The following is a 27,946-nucleotide window of genomic DNA, read 5'->3' on the forward strand; positions in this document are numbered from 1 at the left end:
GTTGTTGACACTGCCACTGACTATTAAATATTGATATGCTGTTAATAACGAGTAGTTACTAATTATGTTTTAACTACTTTCTTTCTATATTCTTGGTTCTTTCGGTAAAGTCACGTAGAAGGGAAACAATAAAATAATAAAAATATAAAACAATAAAATTCTCACGACGTTTCGACGGCAACACAAGCAATCATCATCAGGTGTGAAAACCACAGCACCTGGTGACGATTGCTTGTGTTGCAGTCGAAACGTCGTGAGAATTTTGTTTTATATTTTTATTAAGCAATCATCATCAGGTGTGAAAACCACAGCACCTAATGATGATTGCTTGTGTTGCAGTCGAAACGTCGTGAGAATTGTATTGTTTTATATTTTTATTATTTTATTGTTTCCCTTCTACGTCACTTTACCGAAAGAACAAGAATATGAATCCCTGCAGTCACGAAAGCTTTAAATCCAAATTTACTTTCTATCCCTAATCCCAAGTACACAATTAGTAAGCAGTTAAAATATTTGACCCAAAATGGCTCCAGTGAAATTCCCTTTGTATGCAACCGCTGACATCTGTGGCTTGCAGGATGTGATTTTAGTGAGATTTAGTTTCAAAATAGACGAAGGTTGCCATGATGGGGTGAGTTTGTTTTGGCTGGCAAGAATTTAAAACACAGCAACGCTGTCAACCACCATGTCCAAATGAAGCTGTTGTGGGCAAAATAACACTCCCAAGTTTTCACATACTAGCAACGCAGTACGTTCCATTGGGCTGTACGGAATGCAGCTGCTGTACTTGTTTTAAAAAGAGAGGAATTCCTGCGATGATCTAGTTTCCATCTCTCTCATCGGTGGCAAAAGGAGGCATTGCCTAGTAATGTTTTATTCACGTCCTCATTATGACATGCAGTTCCAAAGCTACCCATACGGTGCTCATGGCGAAATCGAGACCCTCACCTCTTGGCTTAAATTGCCATGGCAATTACGTTTGTTTTTTAGATATTTTTGCATGCTAATGTCAGCTGGTGTTCTTCCAGGCGACAATCTGAAGGAAAGCCCCTTTAAAATTATATATAGAGCTTGTTCTAATAAAGTCTTCATCTCGGAAGAATTAAATCAATTGTTTGTTCTTTGTGTTCAGAAATCCATAGTCTGGTGTCATCAAGGTTTCTTTTATTTAGTGTTCTGAACGTGCCTACTGTGGCTTACATATTTTAATGTTGACAACTACTTACGTGTTTGTCTGTTATTTTTGGCTTTAAAACAAAGGGAATTTCTCTATAATTGGTTTCATTATTAGCCCAGGGGCAACCATGGAATGCTGTTATGTATGCTTTCTTTATCTACTTTGTGTCTAACAGGAAGGATTGATTTGTTTATTTCCTCCTTCCTTTCATTATTTCAAAATGTTTGCTTTTTGTAGGTTTTAAGTATAATGGGATGAACAATATAAATCTTAAGTTGCAGCCAGTATGCAGCAATTTATGGTAACGATTCTTGCAGAGCTTTTCGTTGGCTTTCACTTAACATAGCGGATGTTGAAAATGTAGGAGACTAACATTTAATCCGTTTTTACGAAGCAGAACATATTGCCTTAAAAATAATTTTATAATAATGCATGGCTTATAAATCACAAACTATTTTTACTGTGGCTAATTTCTGTGCTGCCTTGCTAGATTATGTTATAACAGCAGCTGTGTATTAAACGGGAGTCTACCAATTCATATGGCACTCATATACAATGATTAATGTATTTTAAATGTTAAAATAGGCTAATTTGCCATTTTAGCAGAATGTGAAATTTGAAAGGTAAATTTAGTTGACTGAAATATAATAATAAGTAATCATCACACACATGTTCAGTTTAATGAATCATGAAAACAAAATCCCTCTTATTTTTAACACTGAACATCAGTAACATTGGATATTTGTCAATTCTAAGGTGGACTTGTATGCCCTTTTGGTTTAACATTGAAAGTATCCACATAGTATGAAAGACAAGGTGTGTGTTTGGCTGTGGAAATTTGAAATGTAACCCTAAGAGAACAATGACAGATGTCACACATTCAAATGTTGAATATTAATCACTTAGTATTAACCCTTTGTGCTGTGGTGATGATTAAGCTTCTAGTGGCATGCACAAACTTTTATTTTGTAAAAAAAATCAAATTAGGCCACTTAGTATATACGTACACATATACAAATATTATTTAGCATAGGTTAGGTCCATATAATCATTGAGTTGACTCCAAATACCTGCTACCCAGAATGCAAAAAACTGGCCTTAGTTTCACTGAGATGTCTCTAGAGCTCACTCCCATGGAATGCCACTTAATCAGTAAATGTGCCTCTGTGAGCCAGCCCCTTGTAAGCGGCAGAGGCCCTCATCGGGAGGTGCGTTGTTGGATGCTGCCTACAGGACGTTTATGCTCCAGGCTGAGCCTGACGTTCTGGTTCCTTGTTCACACTCGCAATCGTACTGCGCGCCACAGATGTCCCATGCAGCAGCAGCAGCAGCGGTGCCGGCCGGCAAAGCAGCACTTCAGCTCAGCCGCCGGCACTCGCGGCCCCGGGTCCCCCCGCCAACGAGCCCGGCGCCATTACCCCAGTAGCTAGCTCCGCTTGCCAAGCACATGCGACCGCTGCGGTAAGTAGCCCCCTGGTAAGTGGCCCGCTCAGCCCCGAGCAACCATTCGCTAATGCCCCGCAGCTGGCCGCGTCGTCGGCCGCGGCCGCCGGCGCCGCCACCGCCACGCCAAAACGGCGCTCGGGCACGGCCCCGCCGCTCGTGCAGCCGCCCCCCAAGGACCTGCTCGACGACGCTAGCTTCATGTCTTGCGAGGAAGCGCCTGGCTGGGACGCCGCCGGCGTCGGGGAGGGACTCGAGCCCGCCGGCGGCGGCGGGCCCGCGACATCGGAGCTCAGTGGCAGCCTGTGGACTGAGGACTCGTGCTCCAACTTCAGCACGCTGAGCGCGGGCAGCGCCGGTCACAGTAGCTGCAGCGGCGCAGACTCGGCGGGACCGCGCAAGGCGCGCAAGGTGTCGTCCCGCCAGCACCCTGGTTCGTCGCCACCGGCGCCCAGTGACGAAGCGTCCAGCGCCGCAGCCGCCACCACAGCCATGGAGATGGTGTTTGACGCGGACAGCGCCAACGGACCGCACTACGTTCTCTCTCAGCTGGCTGCAGGGGGCGGGGACGGACAGGCCAGTCCTAAGGCCGGAGCTTTCGGCAACAACAGTGCAGGGTGAGTGGGCTAGGGGTTTGCCATTAAAAAACATTCCCTTCTCTCCTAACAAACCAAGCCCTGTACATGTGCACAAATTTGTGGTTCTGAATAGCAAGTAAGAGGAAGGATGTTACGAAACAGCAAACTATGTAGGAATTTGAGTTGAGTGTAAAGACCACCGAAGGGCAGTGCCATGGCCGTGTAGAAGCGCGTTTGCCGCTTGCAGTAGGGGTTCACGGTTTCAGCCCCGCAGCTGTCCTGGTTAATACTGTGGCTGCATTGACCCAAACATCCTTCCCAAATACCACCCATTGTTCAGCTTTGCAGTGGACGTTAAAGATCTCGCAACATTATTTGGGAAAGAATATACTATGGTGCAGATTTGCTAAATTAGAAATTACATAGAAATTAATTTGTTATAACCACATACCAATATTGCCTGCTGCTGGCAGACTATACTTGTCTGTGAAACTGCACCTTCGTGATTACCTTTACGACAGGAATGGTGTGAATACTAAATGTACTGATTGTTTGTTCAAGCCCTATGAAGTTAATGGGGTGGAGTGCTGGTGCAGTGGTTGGCAAAATGCGCCATGAACCAATCAACCTTATTTGTATTACCGCCCACAGCTTACAGCAGTGGTGAATGACATCTGAACTGGTCTTGAGCCTCCCCTCACCCCCCTCCCTTCAACTTTCATTGACCAGCTTGGTGAAGTATGGCCAAAGGCGGCCTTGCGCTGAGTCGGTCATGGGGAGGCCTTAATCCAACAGTGGATTGACAAAGGGTTGTACATTTTGATTATTTTTGTGAAATGTGTGTGCATTTGACAAAAGTCAGTTTTGAAGCCCCCTGTCCACAAGAAAAATCATCCTGCATCCTTTTTGATATTAAACGTGGCCTTTAAATTCCGTTTCAAATGAACTAATTTCATACTTGTTACGTCAGAACCACAGAAATGGGTGTAACAGCTTGAATTCATTTGAGAGTCACCTTCACGGAAGTTGTGGGTGAGCTGTCAAGCACACAAGTGTTTTGTGTGTGCTGTGATGCTGCATTTTACTGAATGGTGTCTTAATAAATGAATACCCTTCATAATCATTTCACGTATTTTTTTGTGTTTGATGTGTGCTTTGTTGTGGTTTGTGCTCAAGTTACACTGTTAATTAATGATAACTATCTGTACCCTGCCTTGCCTCAAAAGAACGAGTATTTATTTTTCATTATACATGTTTATGTATTGCCCTTGATTTGCTGGCCTGTAGATATATTTGCTTTCCAGCTTTATGAATGGCATTGTAAAAAGCTGATTGATAAATGCAACAACAAAATGTTAAAAAGTACTTCCAAAAAGTACAATAAACTTACTTGTTTAACGCTTCGTGCCTTTTTATTGTCTACACGGTATGTAACAACAAGCTTGCGTGATTTTTGCAAAACGTCTTGCAAAGCATAACGTTGGGAGTTGCTACTTGCAAATGGTGCGTGTTTACCTTTCTCTGGTGAACCCTGGCTGCCAAAGCCAGGATATATATCTGGTAGCCTTCGGACACGAAAATTTAAAACAAAATATTGGCCGCTGTGATTCCTGCCAGGATTTTAGAAAGGCAAGCTTTTGGCAGCCTCTTCCTTGGCAGTGCAATTAGTGTTTAATGTAGATCACGTGCTGTGTAGTTTGTATATATGAACGGTATTTTGGCTTTTTATAGCTTGTCAGCTTCATCGCATATACACACTGTTTTTCAATTCTAAGCTGGCATAACAATTCATATCTACCAGAAGACAATGGGTGACTTGTAGTGCTGTGTATTGCAGCTGGGTTTTTTCATACCATACTAAAGAAGGTTGAGTTATCTGGCTAATCTTATATCAGCCTTCTTCACAAAAGCTCCTTTCTCCATATAGTACCATGAAAATTAAAACGTTTATTTTGTTGCATAATGCACGTTTTGTTGCCTTTCATTCTGGCCCCTGTAATTTGGCTTATCTGCTTTAAGCACGCTGTGGAATATATATCCACTGGTGACTATCAAGTAACCATTGCCAGTCACAGCTGGTGTCAAAAGAAATGCCTCCAGGTTTTGCCCATGACATCGCCAAAATAGTTCTTGCTTGCAAACTACGAATTATACTCCCAGAGGTGTGCAAGGCTTGTTGTGCTGTGGTTTCCCTATTAATGCTGCCGTGTGTTATGGGTAATCCAATTGGGAGTGCTGTATCTCGCTACGCGGGTGCTTTGTGAGCAAACGGCCTACTTTCAGAAAGATGGGCATTCCTATGCACCCTTGTAATTTTTGTGTTGTCACATTGAAGGTAAGTGACATTAACTACACATTTAACACTCTTGACGTGTCTTGTGAAAGTTTTCACTTCTTAAAGTGGGTTTTGATTGCTTGCTGCTATCACCTGAATCGCCCAAGGCAACTTAATGCCCTATCTCTACATCTTCCCCGCCCTTGCCCTCCCTTCCCTGCGAATGCCGCATGCGCGCACGTTTGGTGTGCAATGTCTTTTGCGCTCGGCAGCACCGTGAAGGGTGGCGGCCGTGAGGTGACCTCCCCGGGCAAGGCTGCGTCGCTCAGCGGTCAGTTCCCCAGCAAAGCCGACAGCATGGAGCTCAAGATCCTGGTGCAACCGGAGAGCCAGCACCGTGCTCGCTATCTCACCGAGGGTAGCCGCGGGTCGGTGAAGGACAGCACGCAGCAAGGATTCCCCACTGTCAAGGTGACTCAATGGCCACGCTGTGTTGATCGCCGTATTCCTTTTTCCACCGGCACATCCAAGTCGTGCCACGGATAAAGTGAGCAGTGGTAAAATAGTTGTGATTTTTTTTTTTTTCCCGCTGTGTGAAAAACCCACAAATGCCACTGTCGCCCTTCACCTACTGCTGAGCGCAGAACACATTGCAAGGTTTTTCTCTGGCTATTTTGCCTTTCCGAACCAAACTGACAAATTAGTCTCACAAAACATTTTGGCTCGGGGACAAGTTGTAGGGTAGGGATAGGGCTAATGGCGTGTGCATTGCACATCGGTGTGTGATGACAGCGTTGCTAGGTCATCTGCATGCGTCGAGACTCGTTCATTTCGTCTAATGTGAGTGGCACGGCTCTGCAGTGGAAAAACCAACCCCGTGCTTCTTGATTTGCACTGCGCTGGAATCGGCATGGCACTGATGCGGCTCGGTTTCACGGTGGAAAATGGGTATTGAGTTGGACCCTACAAAACTTGCTGTGGTGTAGCGTAAAGAGAAAGACCCAACGCAGAAGATCCCCGAGTTTGATCTTCCACGAAGCTCATGGTCCACCATAAATTGCATCCGCACAAATCATGGCAGATACTCCATGCACATATGGAAAATAAAAATTCTCCAGCGTGCGACTGTGGTTATCGAGAATAAACCGTACCATGTATAATGACGCAATGCCCGATCCATAAATACGGAGACCTCACAGCGATACACTCTGTTGCTCCAGCTGTGGTTATCTGGCTTGACCACCTGAATGTAAAATTGGAGTTGTTGCTCTGCATCTCCATCAGCCGTACGAAAGAAGAAGGGCAAAGCTAACCGACTTGTTGCGCTGCTGCTCTTACAGGTGAATGGGCCTCTGTTAGCTGAGTGTGAATTTACTTGTACATTCTGGCTGGTAAGGTCGTAGGAGGTGAAGAAGGTTTAAACAGGGACATGTCTTCACAGCAGAATGCTGTACGCACAAGTTTACGCTCGGCTTAATTTTATTTTCTGACGAAAAAAATCCTTTCACAGTAGTTGTGTAGTAGTTTTGACATGTTATTTTAGTTGGGGAAGGTTAATAAAGAATCTATTCTGCAAGGAATTGGCGGAGGTGGCTCTGTGATTACCCCGACATGTGTGGCCAGTACACCATGCCAGGCGTGCAAAAAATAGCTCTGTGTAAGTCTGGTTGGCGCCACCGCTGGTAACCCTAAATACACTTGACAGCATTAATGTTTTACAGAAACTCAAGCTGCCATTCCCTGTCAGAAGGTAAACATTCAGACTTTTTTGCACGTTTGTGAGCTTTCATGCGCTGGAACGTTGCAACAATTTCACCGTCACTCACGTTACCAGTGTTGCACCTGGTAAGCAGATGTTAAGAACAAGACACCCAAAAGGTCTTACAGGTGTGTAGTGCGTGTCTGACGATGTAATGTTAAGATGAATATGAACCCTGGTTATTTTGTGTGCAGTGATTGTATTACAGATCAGAAAATTGTAATAGTGGTGTGACTGTTAAAGAGTAGAGAAGTGATTCTATGTCTCATAATCAAAAACACATGACTGCCCGTCATATACTTTTGTGCAGAATTGTGGCGAGAGCCCAATTGAACGCCGATGTCCTTAAACTATTGCAGCTTGGACTTGCTCCCCATCACCCCTTGGGAATTCAAGGTGACCTAGAAGAACCCTACTTTGACTGCAGCTAAGTAACAATTGGGTCCACATAAAAAAATAATTATACACTAAACATTGAGCATGTCAACTATAGCCGGTCCGTGCCTTCCTTTTTCACAGGTAAACAAAACTTATTTCTCTGGAGTGCTTAACATACTGCTAATCGCTCCATTGCAAACTCCTTGTGGGTGTTTTTGCTCTTTGCAAAAATGAAGTGCGCCAAAAAGCATGGAGAAGTTTACGCTTGGAAATACTTTTGAGATAAACAGGAACACATTGATTGGAGAATATATGCAGGTAAATACAATTTTTATTTTGGCTGCGAACAAAAGTAAGCAGGCTTGGGCAGGACAAGCCACGACAACGGTTGAAGGCTGATGTGAAATGATAATGATGGTGTGGCAGACGAGGGAGGGAATTCACCTGGAATCCGTGCACTGCGGAGATGGAGCGTGTGCGTGCTGGGTTGGTTGTTGCACCGCGGAACAGTGGGGGATGGCGGCATGGGCGAGACCTTCATCCAGAAATTGATTGATATGTTTTTACTTTTGTGCTGGTGTATGCTTTGGATTTAAACTTACCGAATCTTAAGATCCCCCCCTCCCCTACTTGCTTTTTATCCTTGCCCCTTGGCCCACTGTTGCTACCTCTGAGATGTTTTCTAAAGGCCCACCAGCACCCGTGCAGTGTGCCTCTTCTTGGCGAATAAAATCACCTTTCTTGCATTGCACCCCTCAAGGCAATTTGCTTTTAAAAAAATTTCCTCCCGAGTTCTGCAAACATTTTACCGCATCCCAAAGCAGAAACTACTCTGCAAAAAAAAGACTTGGCTGTGCCGTCCTGGCCAATCCGTAATTCAGGTGTTTGTGAGGTACATCCTTCCAGCCTCTGCGGTAGCACATGCTCTGGCCGCTTTATTATGAAGCTCGTGCGGCGGCAAAAGCATAGCCCCGTGAGTTGATTCAGGCCTGCCTGGACCTCGACAAAAACAAGTTCCATTGCCAAAACAAGCCCCCCCTGCAGCCAAATCCGTAGCATAACTCCGCCATTCTCACGATCCCCATGACAGAGCAAAGCATTTAAATGATCTGAACCACCAGCTAATTTGTTATACCGTATTCTCCGGATTTAAAAGATTATCTGTTTTTTCTTATTGTACTAGCTTGCTTAGTACAATAAGAAAACATTTAGCGGAGTATAATTGTATCTTGTGTCAATTTAATGGCAGTGAATCTTGCACAAAGTATGTCCTCAAACACTTCACTGCAATTCACAGTAGCACTGTATTAATGACAGTGAATCTGGCACAAAACGAAGTCATAAAATACTTCACTGCAGTTCACTGTAGCACTGTATTAATGGCAGTGAATCCTGCACAAAACTGACCTTCATTTTGTTCAAATTCACTGCTCTGTTACTTTATTCTCTTCTGCTTTTGGTCGCTGGGGTTGAAATAAATTGGAATTCGATATAATATCTGGAAAATCACCAAGAAATGTCTATTTCCGTTCGACCTGCGCGAGTCTAAAAATACACCCGGTCATCAATATTAATGACCGGGCGGGGGAGTGCGGCATGTGGAGTGACGTCACGCTCGTTACACACATAGACATTCTTGGCTCATAGAAGTAATTTTAAAGCACAAGTTGGGGGTGCCGTGCTATGAATTCGATGTGTGTTCTCTTGACCAGATGACGCCAAAAGGCACCAATTGGGTCGAGGCTCAAAAGAAAGCCGTCCCTTGGTGTGGACCAATCAGTTTCAAGGACAATGCATATATTATCATAGTCTGTTTTTTGTTTGCATTTTGACTGCAGGTATTGTGGTTAATGCAGACATGAATCCTTGTAAAAAGGATTCAGTTTTGTTGTAATAAAAAAGGGGAAAACCCTATTATTACATTGTGGTACTGGCAAAGGAGGTCTAATGATTCAGATTTGTATTGCCGCATTGACAACGGGCACAAGTTTTGGGCGTGTCTTACTTTTCCCAGTGTCTTATAATCCAGAAAATATGGTAACGGTTTGGATGGAGGAAAATATTCAGCAGTTGGCGTTCATTAGTTATGCCTTACAAATTGTCTAAATTCGGTATGCGCATTTTTGCTTAGACGTACGCCAGTTTCGGGCACGTTACTGTGTACACAGTTTAAAACGCATCAACCGCTGTCAGGATTTAAATTGTACAGTGTATCCTATTCATTTCCATTAAGCTCTATTGATGTTCCCCTCTGGTCACTGGCACTTTGAGCCGTTTCACTACAAAGGCTCACGGTTTGCCCTGAAGCTGGGCAGATTGAATGTGATTCTACTTGGCACTGTGCCATCTCATCTGCAGATCGTCCCGCGCTGCAATTGCACTGTCCCCACAAATCTGCAACCATTTGAAGGGGGGGGGTGGTTATGAGGCTTACATTCCTTTTGTGTTTTTCTTCCTCTAACTGCTGCTAAATTGGCTCAGTGTGTGGTATCATATGGTCGGCCTGTAAGCCTCAGTTGAGCTGATGCATTAATATTTTAAACACATTTCCATTGGTGCCTTTCAGAGCCCCCTCCCACCCCCCCGTGATCTCGCATAACACCCGACAACTGCGCGAACACAAACGCGCTCCACTACACTGTCGGCGTACAGTGAGTTTTGAGAGTGCCACCGGCATTAGTGGTACATAACGATCACGCTGGAACACAACAGCTGGTACTCTCGACACGACGCCTTTCTGCCATGTGATTAACGTAATACAGTCTGTTGTTCTGTAACGCGTAGTTTTCATCACGCGAGAATTGGATGCGATGTGATGGATTGAACGGAACCACGTCACGCGAGTAGAGGAATAAGCAGTTGTACGGGTGCCTCGGCGTCGTGTCACATGAGGCGGGATGCTTCTAGATGCTACCCACGTGCCTCAGTCTTTGTTCAGCCTGCATACACATCTCACGTGCTTTGCCCTATATTATTATTTACGATAACGCGATTTTTGCATAAATGAGGTGTTCTTCGGGAACGCAACTGCTGCGTTATAGCAGAACAGACTGCGTTATGAATGCATCCAACTGCAGTTGCTCGACCATTTATATTGTTATGATGTCCTTCTGTAAGCCAGTCTCTACTTAACTTCAGTTGCTAGCCTTTGTTGTCCTTCCGCTTTCTTCACATGGCGTTTTTCCTGCAAGCAGCTTGAATTCCCTGGCAGTTAATCCACCTCAAACTGTTTTTAATTAAATACAAGTGTTTAGAATTATAACGAGAGCTATTAAAAGTCTGTGACTTCATTAACCTTTATTTGCTCTGTGCCATTGGAAGCTGGGTCATTGGATTTTAATGATTATTTAATCTCCCCTTCTGATTCCGTATGAGAAGGTTTAGTGCGCAAAAATGCATTGCATATAAATTAAGTGGTCCAGGAAAAGGACATGAGGTATAGATATCACATGTGTGTAGAGTATTTTTAGTTATTTAAATAAAATTATGGATATGCTTCTGTTGTGGTTCACAAAACGTTTGTCCGATGTCTTCAGGAGGCTTTGTTTATATTAGTGTGGAACATTCTTATTCCACTGGATGAATTTGGCTTCTGCATAAGCGCACACAGAATTGTTCACTCTTGCTTGCGCTGAGAAATGTTTTGAATGGTGAAATCCACACACTTGCAGGTGGCGTGTTTGTTTTGATACGGTGCCAGGCAGCACATTATTAGGGGCCGAGATGGGGGGCTACTACCACACGTGTGGACCTTGGACAGAAAGAGGCCGGTGGCCCGAACCTATGTATTTCGAAATTTCGCAACGTTTATTCACAGTTGACTTTGGTCTGAAGGGCAGCGCACACACGTGCGCTCGTTATAAGCAAGACAGAAATAACAGCATGTGATATGGAAAGGGACTGTTCAACGACATCGGAAAGCTCACGAGCCTTTTGTGATCATGTTTGCGAGTGAACCGCAGCTCGGGTCAGGTTGAGGTGGACCGACTCACTGCCTTCATACCAACTTGCCCTCTGCAAACAGCTCATACTTTGTAAATTGATACTGCTCTTTCCTTGACAGTTTTGCTTAGCCACTCCCCCTTTTTTGGCAGTACTATTTTAAGTTTACCCTTGTGGGCTTGTCAAGGCTGACCGGTTAGCCGATGAAATCCACCCTTAATTCAGCGGGCCTCATGTTTGGACATGGCTCATGTTTGGACATGCTGCGGGTGGTTTGATTTTTATCAAGAGATGGGTGGGGAAACGAGTGGCGGGAATGCGTGTGCAGTGAGCTGCCAAGAAAGAGCCCTTTAGAATGCTTGTTGGTGAATGCATATAAATTGTTGCATAAATATTATGCAATAGGTGTGTTAACTTCAGGGCTGTCCAACCCCCAATGCCTGGAATGATGACGGACAAAATTTACCGAGTCCTTTTTACAGTATTTGTATTTCCTACCAATGTTTGTTATTTTATTACATTCTGTGGGAAAGGATTTTATGCCAATAGCTGATAACAGATTTGCCATTCATTGCTCAGGCAAGTGAAATGGGAAGTGAGTGATACTGGCAAATTGGACTTCGTTTTAGGCCATTACTGAACCGTGGAGTAATGGCTCTTGGTGTTAAACATCAATGGAAACGGAAAGAGTACTAGGTATTATGAGTACTAGGTAACCACAATGGCATGCCAACGCTTTGACATTTTATTCCGCACAATGAGGTCTGGGTTTTTTTGTGTGGTACATATAACTTAATGACCATTAAATGTGTTCACTGAGAACTGTAACGAAGGGCTAGATATTTCTTATTGGTTAATAAACCTGTGTTATGAGTATACATTTTTTGCAGTATCCTAAAGTACATTGTGTTTAAATATTATGCAATAGGTGTTATTTTTACTTGAGTAAGTTTTTTTTAATAATCCGTAATTCACTTTTTCCAATGATATTTTACATATGTAAGGTTTCAAAGGTATATGTCAAGCCCTTTGTCAATCCACTGCTAGATGCGGAACTCCCTCACACCATGTGGTCATGGGAGTTATTTGATGATACTTTGCCACACAAGGTGGGGGAAGGTTTAACTTACAAAACTTAGATTTCAGAACTTTAATGCCAGTCTTTGTAAATGCTAAAGGCATTTGTGTGGTCTGTGCTGGCAGTATTTGGAAACAAACCCATGCTTTATTGTTTGCATGTTCGGGCTTGGCTTGAATCTGATGGTAAGTGTGTGGGCGTGCTGGCAACAGAGCCATCGCCCCCAGCCTTGCCAAGCCAAAACGGAGGCCCACAAGAGGCTTGGCTCAAACTAAAACGTTTTTTATTCACAGGGAGCAGTGTTAACTCGAATATCTACAGTGGGGTTTATTTCAGACTTTTTTTCAGATTGCTCCATTGACATTGCTAATTTGAACCCAAAACTAAACTTTGTAATATAAAATAAATACCTTTTAATCAACCTGTATACATTGTTTTCTTGCACATGAGCAATCCTGCCAATTTTTTATTTTAATCTGGCATCGTTGTTGGAAATTTCGATGCAACTTGTGCTCCAACATGCTGTGGACTTGCCTGCACCTACCCGGTGTGCAACTGAGAAACATAGTCAGATTTGGATGCCCTGGCCACACTTGCTCACTTTGTTTTTCGCACGCAGTACACCATTCCACTGGCACTGACCTATCGCAGTGTCTAGGTGTGGCGTATCCATGCCTGGGATTGTCCTAACTTTGTTTTGTGACTCATTAAATCTTGCCGGACGAAACCAAACCTCCAATTCCAGCCATTTCACACGCGCAATCAAGCAGCGTGGGCCCCATGAGCAGGGCCGATAATGCTAACCTAAGCATAAGGTGATCCCTTTTAACCCCCTTCCCTGATTGCAGCAGACATTAATCATCTGTCGTTTTGTTTGACATTTAAGCTCATTCTTTGATGTTTCTCTAACATCGGTATTATTTCATAGTTTTTACTGTTGGCTAATTGTCACACTCATGCTTTTGTGTGTGCTGAACTTCACACGGTCTTCTATACATTGGCACTGCTGATGACCTCATTGTCACTTGAGCCGAGGAAAAATAATTCCGAGCATGACCCTTCAGCAGCTGAAAGTGGCCTTTAAATACAAACAATGGCTTTGCTGACCCTGAGGACAATGCCTTTTTATGTTTTACACATTCTATCTTTATAAACTTTGAAAACCAAGCTGGTGATCCCTGATGTACAGGTGGTGGTGGTGGGGGGGATGGAGATGTGTAGGTGTATGAGTGGTAATTGAAAAAAATTAAGAAAATTCCGTAGCTTAGACTTCGAGTGCTATGTCTGCATGTTGTGAGCATTGGGTTGAGAATCTAACGACAGTTGCTTTGGGAAGCAATAATCGATTCCAAAAGTCGTGGAATCAAATGGCATGCATGATTGGCACGCTCGAACTTTCACACAGTGCGATTGGTTGAACGGACACAGGCACATGCATGGCTGGACTGTAAAAACATTTTGGTATGTGTGGTAAGACGATCATTGATATTTTATGATATGCATGTGATTCGCAGTGGTTGCAACTTGAGAATCAATTTCTTTAGCCACGCAAGGCTATCCCGAAGGTCGCTGTGTTTTCGCAGGCGTCGTCTGCGATCTTGCAATTTGTAATCTAAATTGGTGTGTTGCGTGTACATTTTCAAACGTGGTCAATTTGGACCATAACGCCAGCACTTAAAATAGGCCTACTCTTTTGGAATGACATCACAGGATCCTTTAACGTCCGCTGTGAAGTAGACGTGTATTTTATGGATAATACACCCGCCATATTAATAGGGGCGGTAAGCTGGATCCGAACCACAAGCCTCTGCAACAAGCGGCTAATGCACTACCGCTGGAATTCGTCACCGTCCCCGTAGGGGAAGCTGCGGTCGAACTGTTTTGGTGGCGAACGGCATCTTGTTTACGGGACAGACCGATTTGCTTACCTTTCCTATACTTTTTGCGCTCCTATCGTGTTTTTGTATTGTTTTAACGTGCTCACCCCGTGCCTGTGCTGGACATCTGTGGGAAAAAAAGTTGTATAGCTCATCGGATTCCTCCAGTGTAAATAACTATTCCGATTCTAACGAACGCCGTTGAACGACCCATCCTTTGCCCGTCGCAGCTGGAGAGCTACAAGGAGCCAGTGACGCTGCAGGTGTTTGTGGGAACGGACTCAGGGCGGGTGAAGCCGCACGGATTCTACCAGGCGTGCCGCGTCACGGGGCGCAACACCACCTTCTGCAGCGAGCTGGAGGTGGAGGGCACCACTGTCATCGAGGTCACCATGGACCCAGCCAATGACATGACTCTGCCGTGAGTTTCCCGCCCGCCCGAGCTGCACCCCTCTGTCTGCCTCGCGTTTGTCTGGCTCACCATCACGTCTGTGATTTATGTTAATGTGCTTACCGTAGGGGAAAAGGTATAAGCAGTTGCTGGTAATGGTAAAGGGGCAAGGACTGAGATTTCTTACTCGTGCCACTGCTGGTGTAATGGTCTCCTCTGCAAGAGGGAACTTTAGATACCACCTCTCGAAAGGGTATGTTGGTCTTCCATGCTTCTCCAGATATCTTGGAGGAAGTGGTGGGTGTGAGACCCACACTTTACCACGCACGACAACCCTGCCTTTGACCAAATCGCCTGGAATGGGTCTGGATCTCATTAAATTTTGGCTGCTTAACAGGGTTCAGCCTGGATGGTGCTTGGATGGGGACCACCATCACAAAGGGGGGGGGTCATAGGTGCTTGTGTGGCTACGTGGTGGACAATAGCAGGCAGTGCGGAAAACTCCATTGCTGTGCTCTGCTTCGGTGCTTTCACATCAATGCTCCCTGCCTTCAAACCCGCACTGACCGGTACGGTGAAATATGGTCGAATAACGCAGATGACTCGTTCAGCTGTGGGGAGGCCCTCATCCTATTCAGCTGTTAAACAGTTTTATTTTTATTTTACGGCGAGCTTGTTTGCCCGTCATAGGATGGAAGCTGTAATATTTACGAAAAAATTGAATAGAGTATAATTGTATCTTGTGTAAATTTAATGGCAGTGAATCTTGCACCAAAGTACGTCATTAAACACTTCACTGCATTTCAATGTAGCACTGTATTAATGGCAGTGATTCTTGCACAAAGCTACGTCATAAAACACCTCCCTTCATGTCACTGTAGCACTGTATATAATTGACCTTAAATTTGTTCAAATTCACTGCTCTGATACTTTATTCTCTTCTGCTTTCAGTCGCTGGAGTTGAAATAAATTGGAATTCGATAAAATATCTGGAAAATCACCGAGAAATGTCTATTTTACCATAATGTAGAAGCATAAATTAGACTTACCTTTTGTCTCAAGTGCTGAAGAAATAAAGACACCAAATCCACGTTTCTGCGTAGAATTATTTATTAGAGTCCCTTTCAATAAAGAAACGTCAAACTTAAAGCGAATTTGCGAAAACAAATTTGATTTCCGCTCGACCTGCGTGAGTGTAAAATCCACCCGCTCATGAATATTAATGACGGGGGTGTGTGGCTTGTAGAGTGACGTCACGCACGTTACACACAAACAGACATTCTTGGCTCATTATAGTAGTAATGTAAGGTCCACCGAGCTGGCCACAAAATAATGATAGCTTAACGAATGTGGAAATTTCTAGCAGCCAAATTCTCTGAACGCACGTTTCATCCAGCAGTGGACTGACATGTACAATATAAAGGCAAAGCGGTGTGTCCTTGTACCTTATCATGTTGCAGCTTTTCGTGTTAGACAGTCATCAGGTGTCATCACGTGCCTGCGGTATGTGTATTTGGCATGGGTTTTATATGAGAAGATTGGGAAATGTGAAAAGGTGTGCGCACTGTATTGGGGTATGTGGAATGAAGTTTGAGAATCCCTTGCATCGACGAATATAAATCATGCAACCGGTTCCTTTATGGCTACAGTCTACTGTGTGTACAGCACTTAACATGCTGTGTTTTTCAGGTGTTTTTTTTAGCTTTGAAAATGGAAACACATGCAATGTCGAATGAGTAATCTGCAATCAATTTGTAACTGTATTTATTGAACCTGGTTCATTTAGCAAAGAATCCACATGCGGTTAATGCAAAGTTGGGATATTGAGCCAGCGCATCAAGATATTTCACTAATGGATCCGAGTCATGACATGAACAGGGAATAACAAAATGCATTGTCCTTTTTCATGGCATGTTTTAAAGTGTAGTGAACCTAATGATTCCCACAATTTGTGTTTGGCTCAGTGTGAGTTGTGGTATGTGTACAGCCCTTTGTAAATTAGCCCCCACATTCAGCGGGTCTCGTAGGTTTGTTTTAACCGCACATCATGCTGTTCAGTGCGGGTTGGTCAAGGTGGGGAACATATATTGCGAGCAAAGAAGTTAATTAAAACAATGGGTTTTACTGCATGGCCCCTCTGCTGCCGACCACGTATCCCCACAGCAGCGTATCATACCTGTAATTTCATGTTGGTCGCCAATGGAAGCACTGTCCAGGCTCAAGAGTGCTTGTATAATATTTGGTGATATAGGGGTCATAGTGTCGGTGGTTTGGTCATAGCCGAAAGCACTGTGGTATGGAGGTCCAAATTGACAGACTCACCCATTCTACCTTCAGCGTTTCTCTCATTCAATGTAACAGTTGAAACTATGATATTTGGGGAAAAAAAGCCATTTATTTTTTAGCGTGCGTGTATGACACTAAAGCAGGAAGTGTAAGGTAGAGTAATCCGTTGCCTGTAGTCAGTAGTAATCCGCGCTTGTCCGATGGCAAATTCAAATTGTTCACGTTAGCAAAAGGGCAGCAGTATAAATAAACTTTACAGCTTTACTCGCCAAAATCCCTTAATGCTTCTCCACACTTTGTTTACATGCGCGGAGGCGGTGCGAACATGGTAGTTGTAAGCTTCGACAGGTTCGCACGTCTCCTCCGGAGGTCTGCCTTTCGTGCCGGTTCTTGAGGAGAGCAGGAACCTTGTAACCCCCACCGTAGCCAAGGTCGCCAGCTGTGCGCAATCCGAAATAAAGCTGGCATTAGGCAAGATTTGGAAATGACGCATTTTCATTATTGTTTATAAGCCCCGGGTGATGTCAGTGATGCGCTGAGTTGGAAACCAGTCAAGGACTTCTGGGTTAGCAGAATAAGCTCCTTTAAAATTTGGACAATTTCTAGCTATAGTGGTGGAGACAAAGTAATAATAAAACTGTGAGTTTCCCCCCCCTCCCTCCATGGAGTCATGCTGATATACTAGATATGTACACAGGATATTTAAGTCATCATCATCAGCCATGCTGGATGAAGGTCTCTCTAAGCTGTCACCATTTCTCACAATGCTATGATATCCACCTAGCATCTGCACAAGACTGATTTTGTCACTCCATCTCATCTAGGGATGTACTTTAAATGCGTTCCGTTCCCTGGCCTCCACACTGTCATTATTCTTCACCATCGGTCCTCACCCCTTGTAGAATAGTAATGTTGAAATATCGCGATTGAAAGATCACTGAAATGTAACTGAATAGCACTCACCTTTGTTTGCTAGTCCAGGGCTACCTGTGAGATGATGAAGTTTTATGCATCTCACAGCAACATATTTCCCTATTAAGGCTTTAAGACACTGATGAATAATATTGGAGAAAAATCCTAATCTCTAGTGATTGGAATGGTGCGTGGAACAATGTTAAATGGCTGGAACGTGGCAAATAGTATTTGTTGGGCTATAATGCAGAGCCAAGGAGTAAGTGCTTTAGTCACCCTAATGTGTTTATTCCCACCATTAAATGTCGATGCTGTGGATAGCATAGAGCAGTGGCGTGCCTTTAATTTTTGTCTGGTTTGGCATTTGCATTGTGACCATTATGCTTCGCTTAAACGTGTGGACCAAGCGTTCAAGTAAGAGAAAAAGAGAAGAAAAAAATCAACTAGAGCGTGTGGGAACCGATTGAAAAACATGCTCTTGCACAAATCATGTGCTGTTGTAGCCAAGAATGTTTCCATTAAACATTTCCATATGCGTATCATGCTGTCCATACAACACATATAGAACGTACAATTTATCTACGTTTTTGTTATTTTTTATTGCTCGTTTTGTGAGATAACATTAAGTGTCCTTGTGATTTTTAGTTAATTAAGATAATTTTCCAAAAAGTGTTCTCGGGTGTGCTTTGGGTGCACAGGATTACATAATTGTGCTTACAAGGAAGTGATAATTATAACTTGGCCCACGTAAACCAATAGTCCACACTTTGCCGACGAGTGAGCATTTATATATATTGTTCAGCTGTACTCCGTTGCTGCTCTGCAATGAAACCACCTTTGAGTGTCAGATAGGTTAACTTGTCGGTGAAGTCTCACACCATTACCTTCAGCCCACCCGATGCCTCCTGGGAGAGTTTTTACAAAAAATATTAATTGGAGTTATTTCCACGGACGCGTGTGGGTTGGCATTGTGGGCGAGTGTGCGCTAAGGCCTGATTGAGTAACCCAGTTCTCGTGTACAACTGTACAGAGGTAAACAGCCACCATCATCGCTTGTTTCTACACTAGTTTTGTAGAATGTACTGCCATGCAAAAGAGTAGATGTAGAGCTGTCGCCTTTTGATAACACTGGAACAATTTGTATATTTTTTTGTTCCTGGGTAGTAAGTGTTATTTCCTAATTGCTTATGCCTCAAAAGTACAGAAAATGGCTATTATTCCCCACAAACTTTGCTTTTGTGATCAGGACAGTGATATTTTTAAATGTACCTATTTTCAATGAGAAAACAGGCGAATTTGTGTCTTTTCGTTCACATTAAGTCATAAAAAACATATGAATCAAAATTAACATGTATTTATACCAAAGTAATACAAAAATGACGACAAAAGATTTAAAAGTGAGTAGATGGAAACATCACAGCCAGTTATGACTTCAACTAGTTGATGACATCCTTCCAATGATTACCGTGTTCATGAGCATAAGATAGATTTGAAACACGGGAGGACCAACACTTCGGCCGTGGCTGATCATTGTTTTAATGCGGTAGGCTCACACGAAATAGATTTCTCTGAGACGAAGGTACTTTGCAAGCCCACTGGCTATCAACAAAGATTCGTTCATGAAGCCATCCAGATATACAGACAGACACAATTTCAACCGAGAGGATGGGTACAAACACAGAAATCATTGGAAGGACGTCATCAACCAGTTTAAGTCATAACTGGTTGTGATGTTTCCATCTTGTCACCTTCCGATGTTAGTTTTATTTTACTTAAGATGGGACAAGCAATTCCAGTCCTTGCGGTGTCGCCTCTGTGTTGGGCGTACCACAAGTTGTTAAATTCTCCACGGCTTGTGCGTCTTCCCTTTCTTGCTCTCCAATCTCACATTGTCATAACCATCTCCGCTTCTGCTGGCCCCAGGGCACTTGTACCCCGTCCACTTCTTTCTGATACCAAGACGCTTGGGCTACGCCCATTTTAAACCTTTAAAACAGCTTGCCTTTAGTGGCTTTCCCCCCTTTTTTGCACCTGATGACGATCACTTGTGTTGCGATCGAAACGTCGTAGTTTTTTGTTTATGTTTTAAACCTATGTACGTGACTTTACCGAAAGACCCAAAGAAGATTAATTCCTGCAGTCACGAAAGCTTCAAGTTAAGATTTAATCTCTTACACATTAGTCATGGGTGAAATAAATGTATTTTTGTAGGATAGTACAGAGGGGAAAAGAGAGCCATGAAGTTCGCTATCCCAATAATTTGGCGGGAACCCACTGACCACTCAAGCAACTGCTACTTCTGCATGGTGGACCCTTCCAAACGTCTTTCTTGCAAGAATGCACCTGCTATCACGTATCTGGACCTTCCTTCATCCATCGCCCCGGTGCCACACTGCCTTGGGCTCCCTGTACCCACTCCTCCGGAGAGAGAGCAGCCATCTTTAGAAGAGAGCAGCAAGTCAGAGAGCGAGGAAGACGTTGTAGATTCAGATGACAATTTCAGATGTGGAGCTGAGGAGAGAAACCCATACTACCCCAACCAAAAAGACCTCAACGACTTGATCAGATTTCTTGGTCTCACCAAGTCCAATGCAGAGCTTTTGACGTCTAGGCTCAAGCAGTGGAACTTGTTGGATGAAAGTGTGCAAGTCGCAGATCAGAGGAAGCGTCACCAGCCTTTTTGCAGCTTCTTCACCCATCAAGATGGGCTCTGTTTCTGCCACAATGTGACCAGTCTGTTCCAGGCAATTGGAATCGCCTGTAACCAGAATGAGTGGCGCCTCTTCATTGACAGCTCATCCAGGAGCCTCAAAGCCGTGCTGCTCCATAATGGTAACAAGTACCCGTCTCTTCCCCTGGCTCACTCGGTGCACTTCAAAGAGGATTATAACAGCATCAAGACCTTGCTGGATGCCTTGAAGTATGACGAGTATGGCTGGGAGGTCATCGGAGACATCAAAATGGTGGCATTCCTGATAGGTCTCCAAGGCGGTTTTACCAAGTTTCCCTGCTATCTTTGCCTTTGGGACAGTAGGGACACCAGGATGCACCACCACAGGCGGGACTGGCCACAGCGGAACGATTTCTCTGTGGGGAGGAACAACGTCAAGTGGGAGCCACTGGTGGACCCCCGGAAGGTGCTGATGCCACCACTGCACATCAAATTGGGCCTTAGGAAACAATTTGTCAGAGCTGTAGATAAGGAGTCGGCAGCCTTCAAGTACCTTCAAGACTTCTTCCCGAAACTGTCTGAGGCAAAGGTCAAAGTCGTTGTCTTCGTCGGACCACAGATAAAGAAGATAGTGGAGTGCAATTAATTCCCCAAGAAGCTCACTAGCAAGGAGAAAGCCGCTTGGAACAGCTTTGCGCCGCAGTGGTTCGTGGCTTCCGGGGCAAACACAAGGTCGAAAACTGTGGAGCTGGTTGAGACCCTGGTGAAGAACTACGGCACAATGGGCTGTGGGATGTCCCTCAAGTCCATATCCTTGATGCTCATCTTGATTAATTCAAGGAGAACATGGGAGCGTACTCGGAGGAGCAAGGCGAGCGCTTCCCCCAGGATATACTGGACTTTGAACGCCGCTACCAAGAACAGAATAACGAGAACATGATGGGAGACTACCCATCATGTTCTCGTATAATCGTAAATATTCGTAAATCTCGAAAAATTACTCACTTCTAAATATTTTCTTGTAATTTTTTTATTACTTTAGTATAAATACATGATAATTTTGATTTGTATGTTGTTTTTTGTGACTTTATGTTAACGAAAAGACACAAATTCGCCTGTTTCCTAATTGAAAATAGATACATTCCAAAATATCACTGTCCTGGTCACAAAAGCAAGCTTGTGGGGAATAATAGCCATTTTCTATACTTTTTAGGCATAAGTATTTAGGGAATAACACTGACGACCCAGGAAGAAAAATTGTGTTACATTGTGTAATGAGTCCAGACAGAGAACTAGTCTTTCAGCTCCTCTGGTGGGCTTTCTGGTTGAATACCACGTGTTTAGTCCGGCATGACGTCCCACGTTTTGCTCCATGGTGTTGGGAGAGCTTCTTCAGGAGGCTTCTCTTAAGTAGATTTCCAATCAGACCCAAGGAGCAGCATATTCGAGACCAGTGGTTCTTAACCTTTACTGTAGCCTTGCACTCCTTTGCTTCTCAATCGTAAAACAATTATAATGTTCATAAATAAATAACATAGGTTTGATGACGCAAAGTAGTCGTACTTAGGTGCCCGTGCTTAATGTGTTTTCGATTATTTAACTTCTCGCACCCCCAGGAAGGACATCTCGCATCCCCAGGGGGTGCGTGCACCCCAGGTTAAGAACCACTGTTCTAGACACACCTTTGTGCAGTTATTCTCGTATTGGCCATCAATGCCGCCCCCCCCTGCGGGCGCAACCGTTAACCGTTGGTCGTCATCACTGCCCCCCCCCCCCCCCGCCCTTGCAGCGTGGACTGTGTCGGCATCTTGAAGCTGCGCAATGCAGACGTGGAGGCTCGCATCGGTCCCGTGCGCTCCAAGAAGAAAAGCACGCGCGTGCGCCTCGTGTTCCGCGTCACCATCCCGCGGCCCGATGGGCCGGCCCTCACCCTGCAGGCCTGCTCCACGCCCATCCTGTGCAGTGAGTGCCGACGCCGCACCCGACCGACCATACTCGGTGGCAAGATGTTACGTCCCTCGCCTGATCTACAAGGAGGGTAGTGGGTTTGATTCCAACCCTCACACCTGCTGTATATTTTAAGTTTCCATGTCTCTCTCTCTCTCTGTGGCCGGGTGGATTTTTCTCCAGTTTTTCCCTCCACATTTAGAAACATTCGTTTTAGAGTATTTGATTGCAATACATTTCCACGTGATAAACCGCTTAGTTGAGCTGTCATTTGTGGCCAGATTGCTTCTGAAAAGAGCTATATAGCTCAGTGGGCCTTACGTGGTAAAATACAAAGTTTGTAGTTTTATAGTTTATACTTCACCTCAGTTTTGCGAGGTGGTTCTGGGACAGTACTAGTGGGCAGTGCAGTTTCTTGGGTGCCCATTGTTTATTATTACTACACTTGTTTACCAAGGAAGATCTTAACTGGTTTGTAACCCACCCCCTCCTTCACAAACCCACACTGACCAGCACGGTGAAGTATGGTCAAAATAACCAACATCCAGCAGTGTAATGAAAAAGGGATGGCCATTGCATACAAAGTTAATAATTAATGTACACATTTATTATACCTCGCAATTTCTGCTTAAATGTGAGAAGTGGCTCTGTAAAACTCTACAGAAAATGTGAACGCTGCATTTATATATTAAACTTGTGCCGTGGATGCCATATATGTGGCATAGGCACCCTGGCCTTCTGAGAGTGCATGTCCACCCTTGTGATGAGCAGTGATTAAAATATTCTTAGCTCTTTCGGTAAAGTCACGTTGAAGGGAAACAATAAAATATATAAAACAATAAAAAAAAGAAACAGAGTATATGTTTCTTGCCGTTGGTTTGTCACCTGATGATGACCGTTTGCGTTATGGTCGAAACGTCGTGAGAATTTTTATTGTTTTATATATATTTTGTTTCCCTTCAACGTGACTTTACCGAAAGAGCTAAGAATATGAATTACTGCAATCACGAAAGCTTTAAATCGGTGATTAAAATGTTCTGTTCTTAAGTGGACCCAGGGTGTGATTATTTTCGTTCATGTCAATTGCCATGTATAGCATTCTGGGGGATTCAAATCGTTGCATGTTACGCCACGGGGAGTTTGGCCACTGAGTAATCAATACTTGTGGACGTTCAGGTTTTCACAGGCAGTAGCCTCATGAAGTAAGCAGTCAGCCCGTACTGAGAAGCTAGCGTTTCATTGCTAGTGCGCAAGCCGTTGAAACAGATATATTTGCGTGTACTATGTACTCCCGTAGCAAGAAACCTCACGAGGGACTCTGAAAGTTTGCAGGCACAATGACACCCTGTACTGTGTTGCTTGGTATCGTTGCGTTTTATGCACTTGACACGAGATTCTGTCGTGTGGAAATAGAAATATTTACAAGGGTAGATCGAGTTTTGATATCCAGTTGGAAATATCCATCGGAGGCCACGTGATCTTTTGTCGACCCACCGGGGGAGCACTGCTGAAGTGCGATTGTGTCAAATGGGCAGGGTTTTTTTGGCATTTGGCAAAGTACCCAACTGTGAAACTTAATCTCACGAAGGCTGGTGGATCGCCGAATGAACTCCTGAAATAAAACCCATTTATTGGCAGAAGATAAAGTCAAAAGATACATGATGTGAACTGTTCAACTTGGGTAATTGTGATTAATATTATTTTAATGGAAAGGCTGAGAAGAAAAATATTAAACACACAACTTTACCTGTGGTGAACGCTGCACTTTCCGTCGTTTTCATGCAGGGGGCGCTGCAAACCTACGCGCCCCCTGCATGAACGACGGAGGCGCAGGGACAAACGTTCGATTACGTTGGAATCGATCTGCAGGCGACGGTCTTCTCGCACGGCCAGCTCTGTCGCCTTATCTCGATCCCGCAATCCCAAACAGGTGAAAGTCCGCATCGAACCAAACCCCCAGCAAGGCCATCTACTTAACGACGAGAGAAAATTCACACGAATGTCGTTTTCAATTAAGTCTTCCAGATGTAAAATTATCGAAGCTTTTAATGAAGAAGTACAATTATGTCATTCAAAACATAATACAAAAGATGTTTCATTTTAAAACTTCAAAATGGAACATCGGGTGCTTGCGTGAATGCGTCGTTCGTGTGCAATTTTTTCGTGACTTTCCTGGCCGGAAGGCCTAATGATAAAATAACAAAATGTTACAGCCATTTGTCCCTTCTCTGCTGGATAAAGGCTCCTCAATCCGTGCAAGTCATGGGAGTTGATTGACCATACTTCACCATGCTGGTCAATACAGGTTGGTGAATCGAAGTGTAGGCAGGACAAATGAGACTTTATTAATAGCCATGCTTGATGAAGGGTTTCATCTCCGCAAGTGGCCATCCTCATCGCCTTTTCTTTTTTGGTGGGAATCCCCTACGATCACATTTTAACTGTTTATGATAGAGAATTGTGTAATGGGCAGTTGAGAGGCAAAGCAACCCGTGACAGCTGTATTTAGTAACGGTTGTTGTACTCGTGAGAACATAAATCTATATAAAGTATAAATAACTATCAAATACCATTGTGGCTGGCTTTTGTAAAATGTGAACAGGCATTTCATTTGATGGAAACTGATGCAGTTACGTAAGCTCTCACAAAGGTCTAAATAAAATACAGTAATGTAGAAATTATCAAACCAATTAAACTTTTGTTAATCATAATTCATCATGGCTACTAACACGATTCATCCTTGGCTCGTGTAAATAAAAATTGTATGCCGACAACTAAAAAACCTGAATCGGACTATTGAGCAGTGAATCTGCTCTGCTGTTGCCAGTCACCTCTGTCACACGCTGCCTTTGTGTCCCTGGCACCACTCCATGTGTGCCCCGCTAAACTGATCACTGGTGTGACTGCCACGGCTAAATAAAGAAGCTCTTTATCCTGGCGTGAGGGTTTCTGCAAACCTGCTGATTACCGTTCCCAGTTTGTAAGTCAGGGGTCAGCTGTTCCACGCGCAAAGCCGATGCTAATGGTTATGCCCTCACCATGCCCCACGCTGCCAGAGGTATAAATTGTCCCACGTGGCATTCTCAACCCCAAAGGAAGAAATAATGGGGGAAAAGCATGGAACTTTCAAACAAGAGCGTAGGTTGTAAATGCATTTAATCAACGAGACTTTTGAAATTTATATCACGTTTTGCAAAAACATTTTTCTAAGGAGTGATAAGTTTATTGTGTAAGAATGCCCGGGTGAGCCAGCTGGCCTGGGGCACTGGAAATGGGAGAGGGGAAAGGAGAGTAATTTAATACAGACGGTAGGCTTTCGAAGGCTCGTAGAGTAACTGAAATCTAGGTCACGGCACACGAGGTTGCTTGGCTCATCATGTATGGCCACATAACACAGGCATGCCTCGTGTCTTTATTTAGGATTTTGGGAAGCCCTGGACCAGCGTCGGTATGAAGTCCCGCGCGTGCTCTCATACCAGCGCAAGGATAACCGTGTGACTCAATCCGAGAATATTATTTTATAACTGATATTGGGCGAGATAAAAAAAGATTACTTTTGTACAGATAACATTGAAGTTGAATCTGTTCATTGCTCACTTGTGTCTGTAGGGTTTGACACACTGCACTGAGAAGGTGTCATCATCATGGTCATTACCAATCATAAGCCTTGAATATGTAAAGAAATAATTAGGTGAATGTTTAAAAATATTTTCCAAAAGAGATGCACATGATTTGCTTATTTAACACTGATTTGTAGATCATTTAACTTAACTTTAAATCTTAACAGTTGTAACTGTGTATGTTAGATGAACACAACCAAGGACATAGCAGTACAGATCTCAACCAGAGAAGCCTCAACACTGTTTTGAGGGCATCTGGGCCCTTTTAAGGTAATTAAATCAATACCGAACATGGGACAATAGACACAGCCCAATGCCGTATCCCGTGACCGAACATCTCCGCTCGTCCTATTTTTATCTCCAGCAATCGGTTGACATTGAATAACATGCGGCAGTTGTTGCAACATTTCATGCAGTGGAACATGGGTTCGTACTGATTTATACCTTCCTCTAGCAAAGTACCATGAATAGCGTGCAGACCACTTGGGGCTCCGTTCTCTTTTCGTGCTTAGAATTCCCTGCGCCCTCCCCACAGTGAATCGAACTATGCTTTTGGTAGGCTATTTATAAACAAATTCGTAAACTGTGGTGTATTTTGTTACAAGCGTTTCGGCAATCGATGATAGCTTACTGATATCAAAAGAACACCCTTGTGATTTAGACAATGTTTTTTTAGCACTCGTAGTTTCAAGAGTTGAACAATACTGTTAGCATATTTGAACTGCCATATAGCACGATTTATTATGACCGTTGGCTTGTTTACCCAGGAAGGCCTCACTCATTCGCAAGACTCTTTAAAAGACGGCCTGGCCACGTTTTTTCACAGCATGGTGAAATGATTGCTGCGTGTAATCCAAATGGATTGGTTTGCAGGAAATCTTTTAGCATTGTGATATTTGGCCAATGCCAGTTACATTGTTTTATTTTTAGCAATGAGAGGAAACCGGAGTAGCCTTGCAGATCGGGGGAGAAGAGACTCCACGCAGAAAATGTACTGGAGTCGGACATGGAGCCCAGGACTATCTTACTGTGGTACAAGAGTTACCACTATGCCACCCTGGCACCCGTGACAATCTGTCCACACACACACACAATTCTACAAAATTCTGATGTACTACTTTTGAACAGTACAACTTGTTAATTGGCGTGAATTGCTGTAAAGCGTGGTGATTCGGATGACAGTTGGGTTGCTGAGGATCGTCGGTTGCGATATCAGCTGCAGCATTTTCCTTGCGCGGTTGTGGTTACGACTGTGGTCACTGCAACAACGGTGTGGCCTCGACGACGATAATGATCGCCTCTTGCTGCTGTGTCTTGCAGCTCAGCCAGCAGGAACTCCAGAGATCTTGAAAAAGAGCCTACACAGTTGCTCACCACAAGGGGGTGAGGAGCTCTTTATCATCGGCAAGAACTTTCTCAAAGGTGTGAAGGTCATCTTCCAGGAGACTGCAGCAGGTGCGTGCCGGGGCAGAGCTCCCCCGTGTGGTTGGGGGGGTGGGATGGACGTCGGAGGGTATAACGGGGTTGTGGTGGTGGGAGATGCGAGGTGAAATGAGTGATGAAAGGCGAGTGGGATCGGGAGAGATAAGTGGCCAATTGTCGGGCTTGGGGG

The 27,946-nt window shown here is 44.1% G+C and overlaps 1 protein-coding gene across 2 annotated transcripts in view; it reads left to right on the forward strand.

Moving 5' to 3' along the window:
- Positions 1-27,946, forward strand: part of LOC116944252 (uncharacterized) — a 60,219-nt gene that overhangs the window by 20,326 nt on the left and 11,947 nt on the right. For both annotated transcript variants that reach the window (XM_032957766.2, XM_032957765.2), the window contains exons 3-7: positions 2,484-3,237; positions 5,746-5,944; positions 14,738-14,928; positions 22,557-22,729; positions 27,655-27,789. In XM_032957766.2, the coding sequence (XP_032813657.2) occupies positions 2,484-3,237; positions 5,746-5,944; positions 14,738-14,928; positions 22,557-22,729; positions 27,655-27,789 (1,452 nt within the window). The remainder of the gene's footprint in view (positions 1-2,483; positions 3,238-5,745; positions 5,945-14,737; positions 14,929-22,556; positions 22,730-27,654; positions 27,790-27,946) is intronic.

This window comes from Petromyzon marinus, chromosome 20, assembly GCF_048934315.1.
Source record: "Petromyzon marinus isolate PM22_M1 ecotype Great Lakes invasive population chromosome 20, UKy_Petmar_22M1.pri1.0, whole genome shotgun sequence".
NCBI classification, from domain to species: domain Eukaryota; kingdom Metazoa; phylum Chordata; class Hyperoartia; order Petromyzontiformes; family Petromyzontidae; genus Petromyzon; species Petromyzon marinus.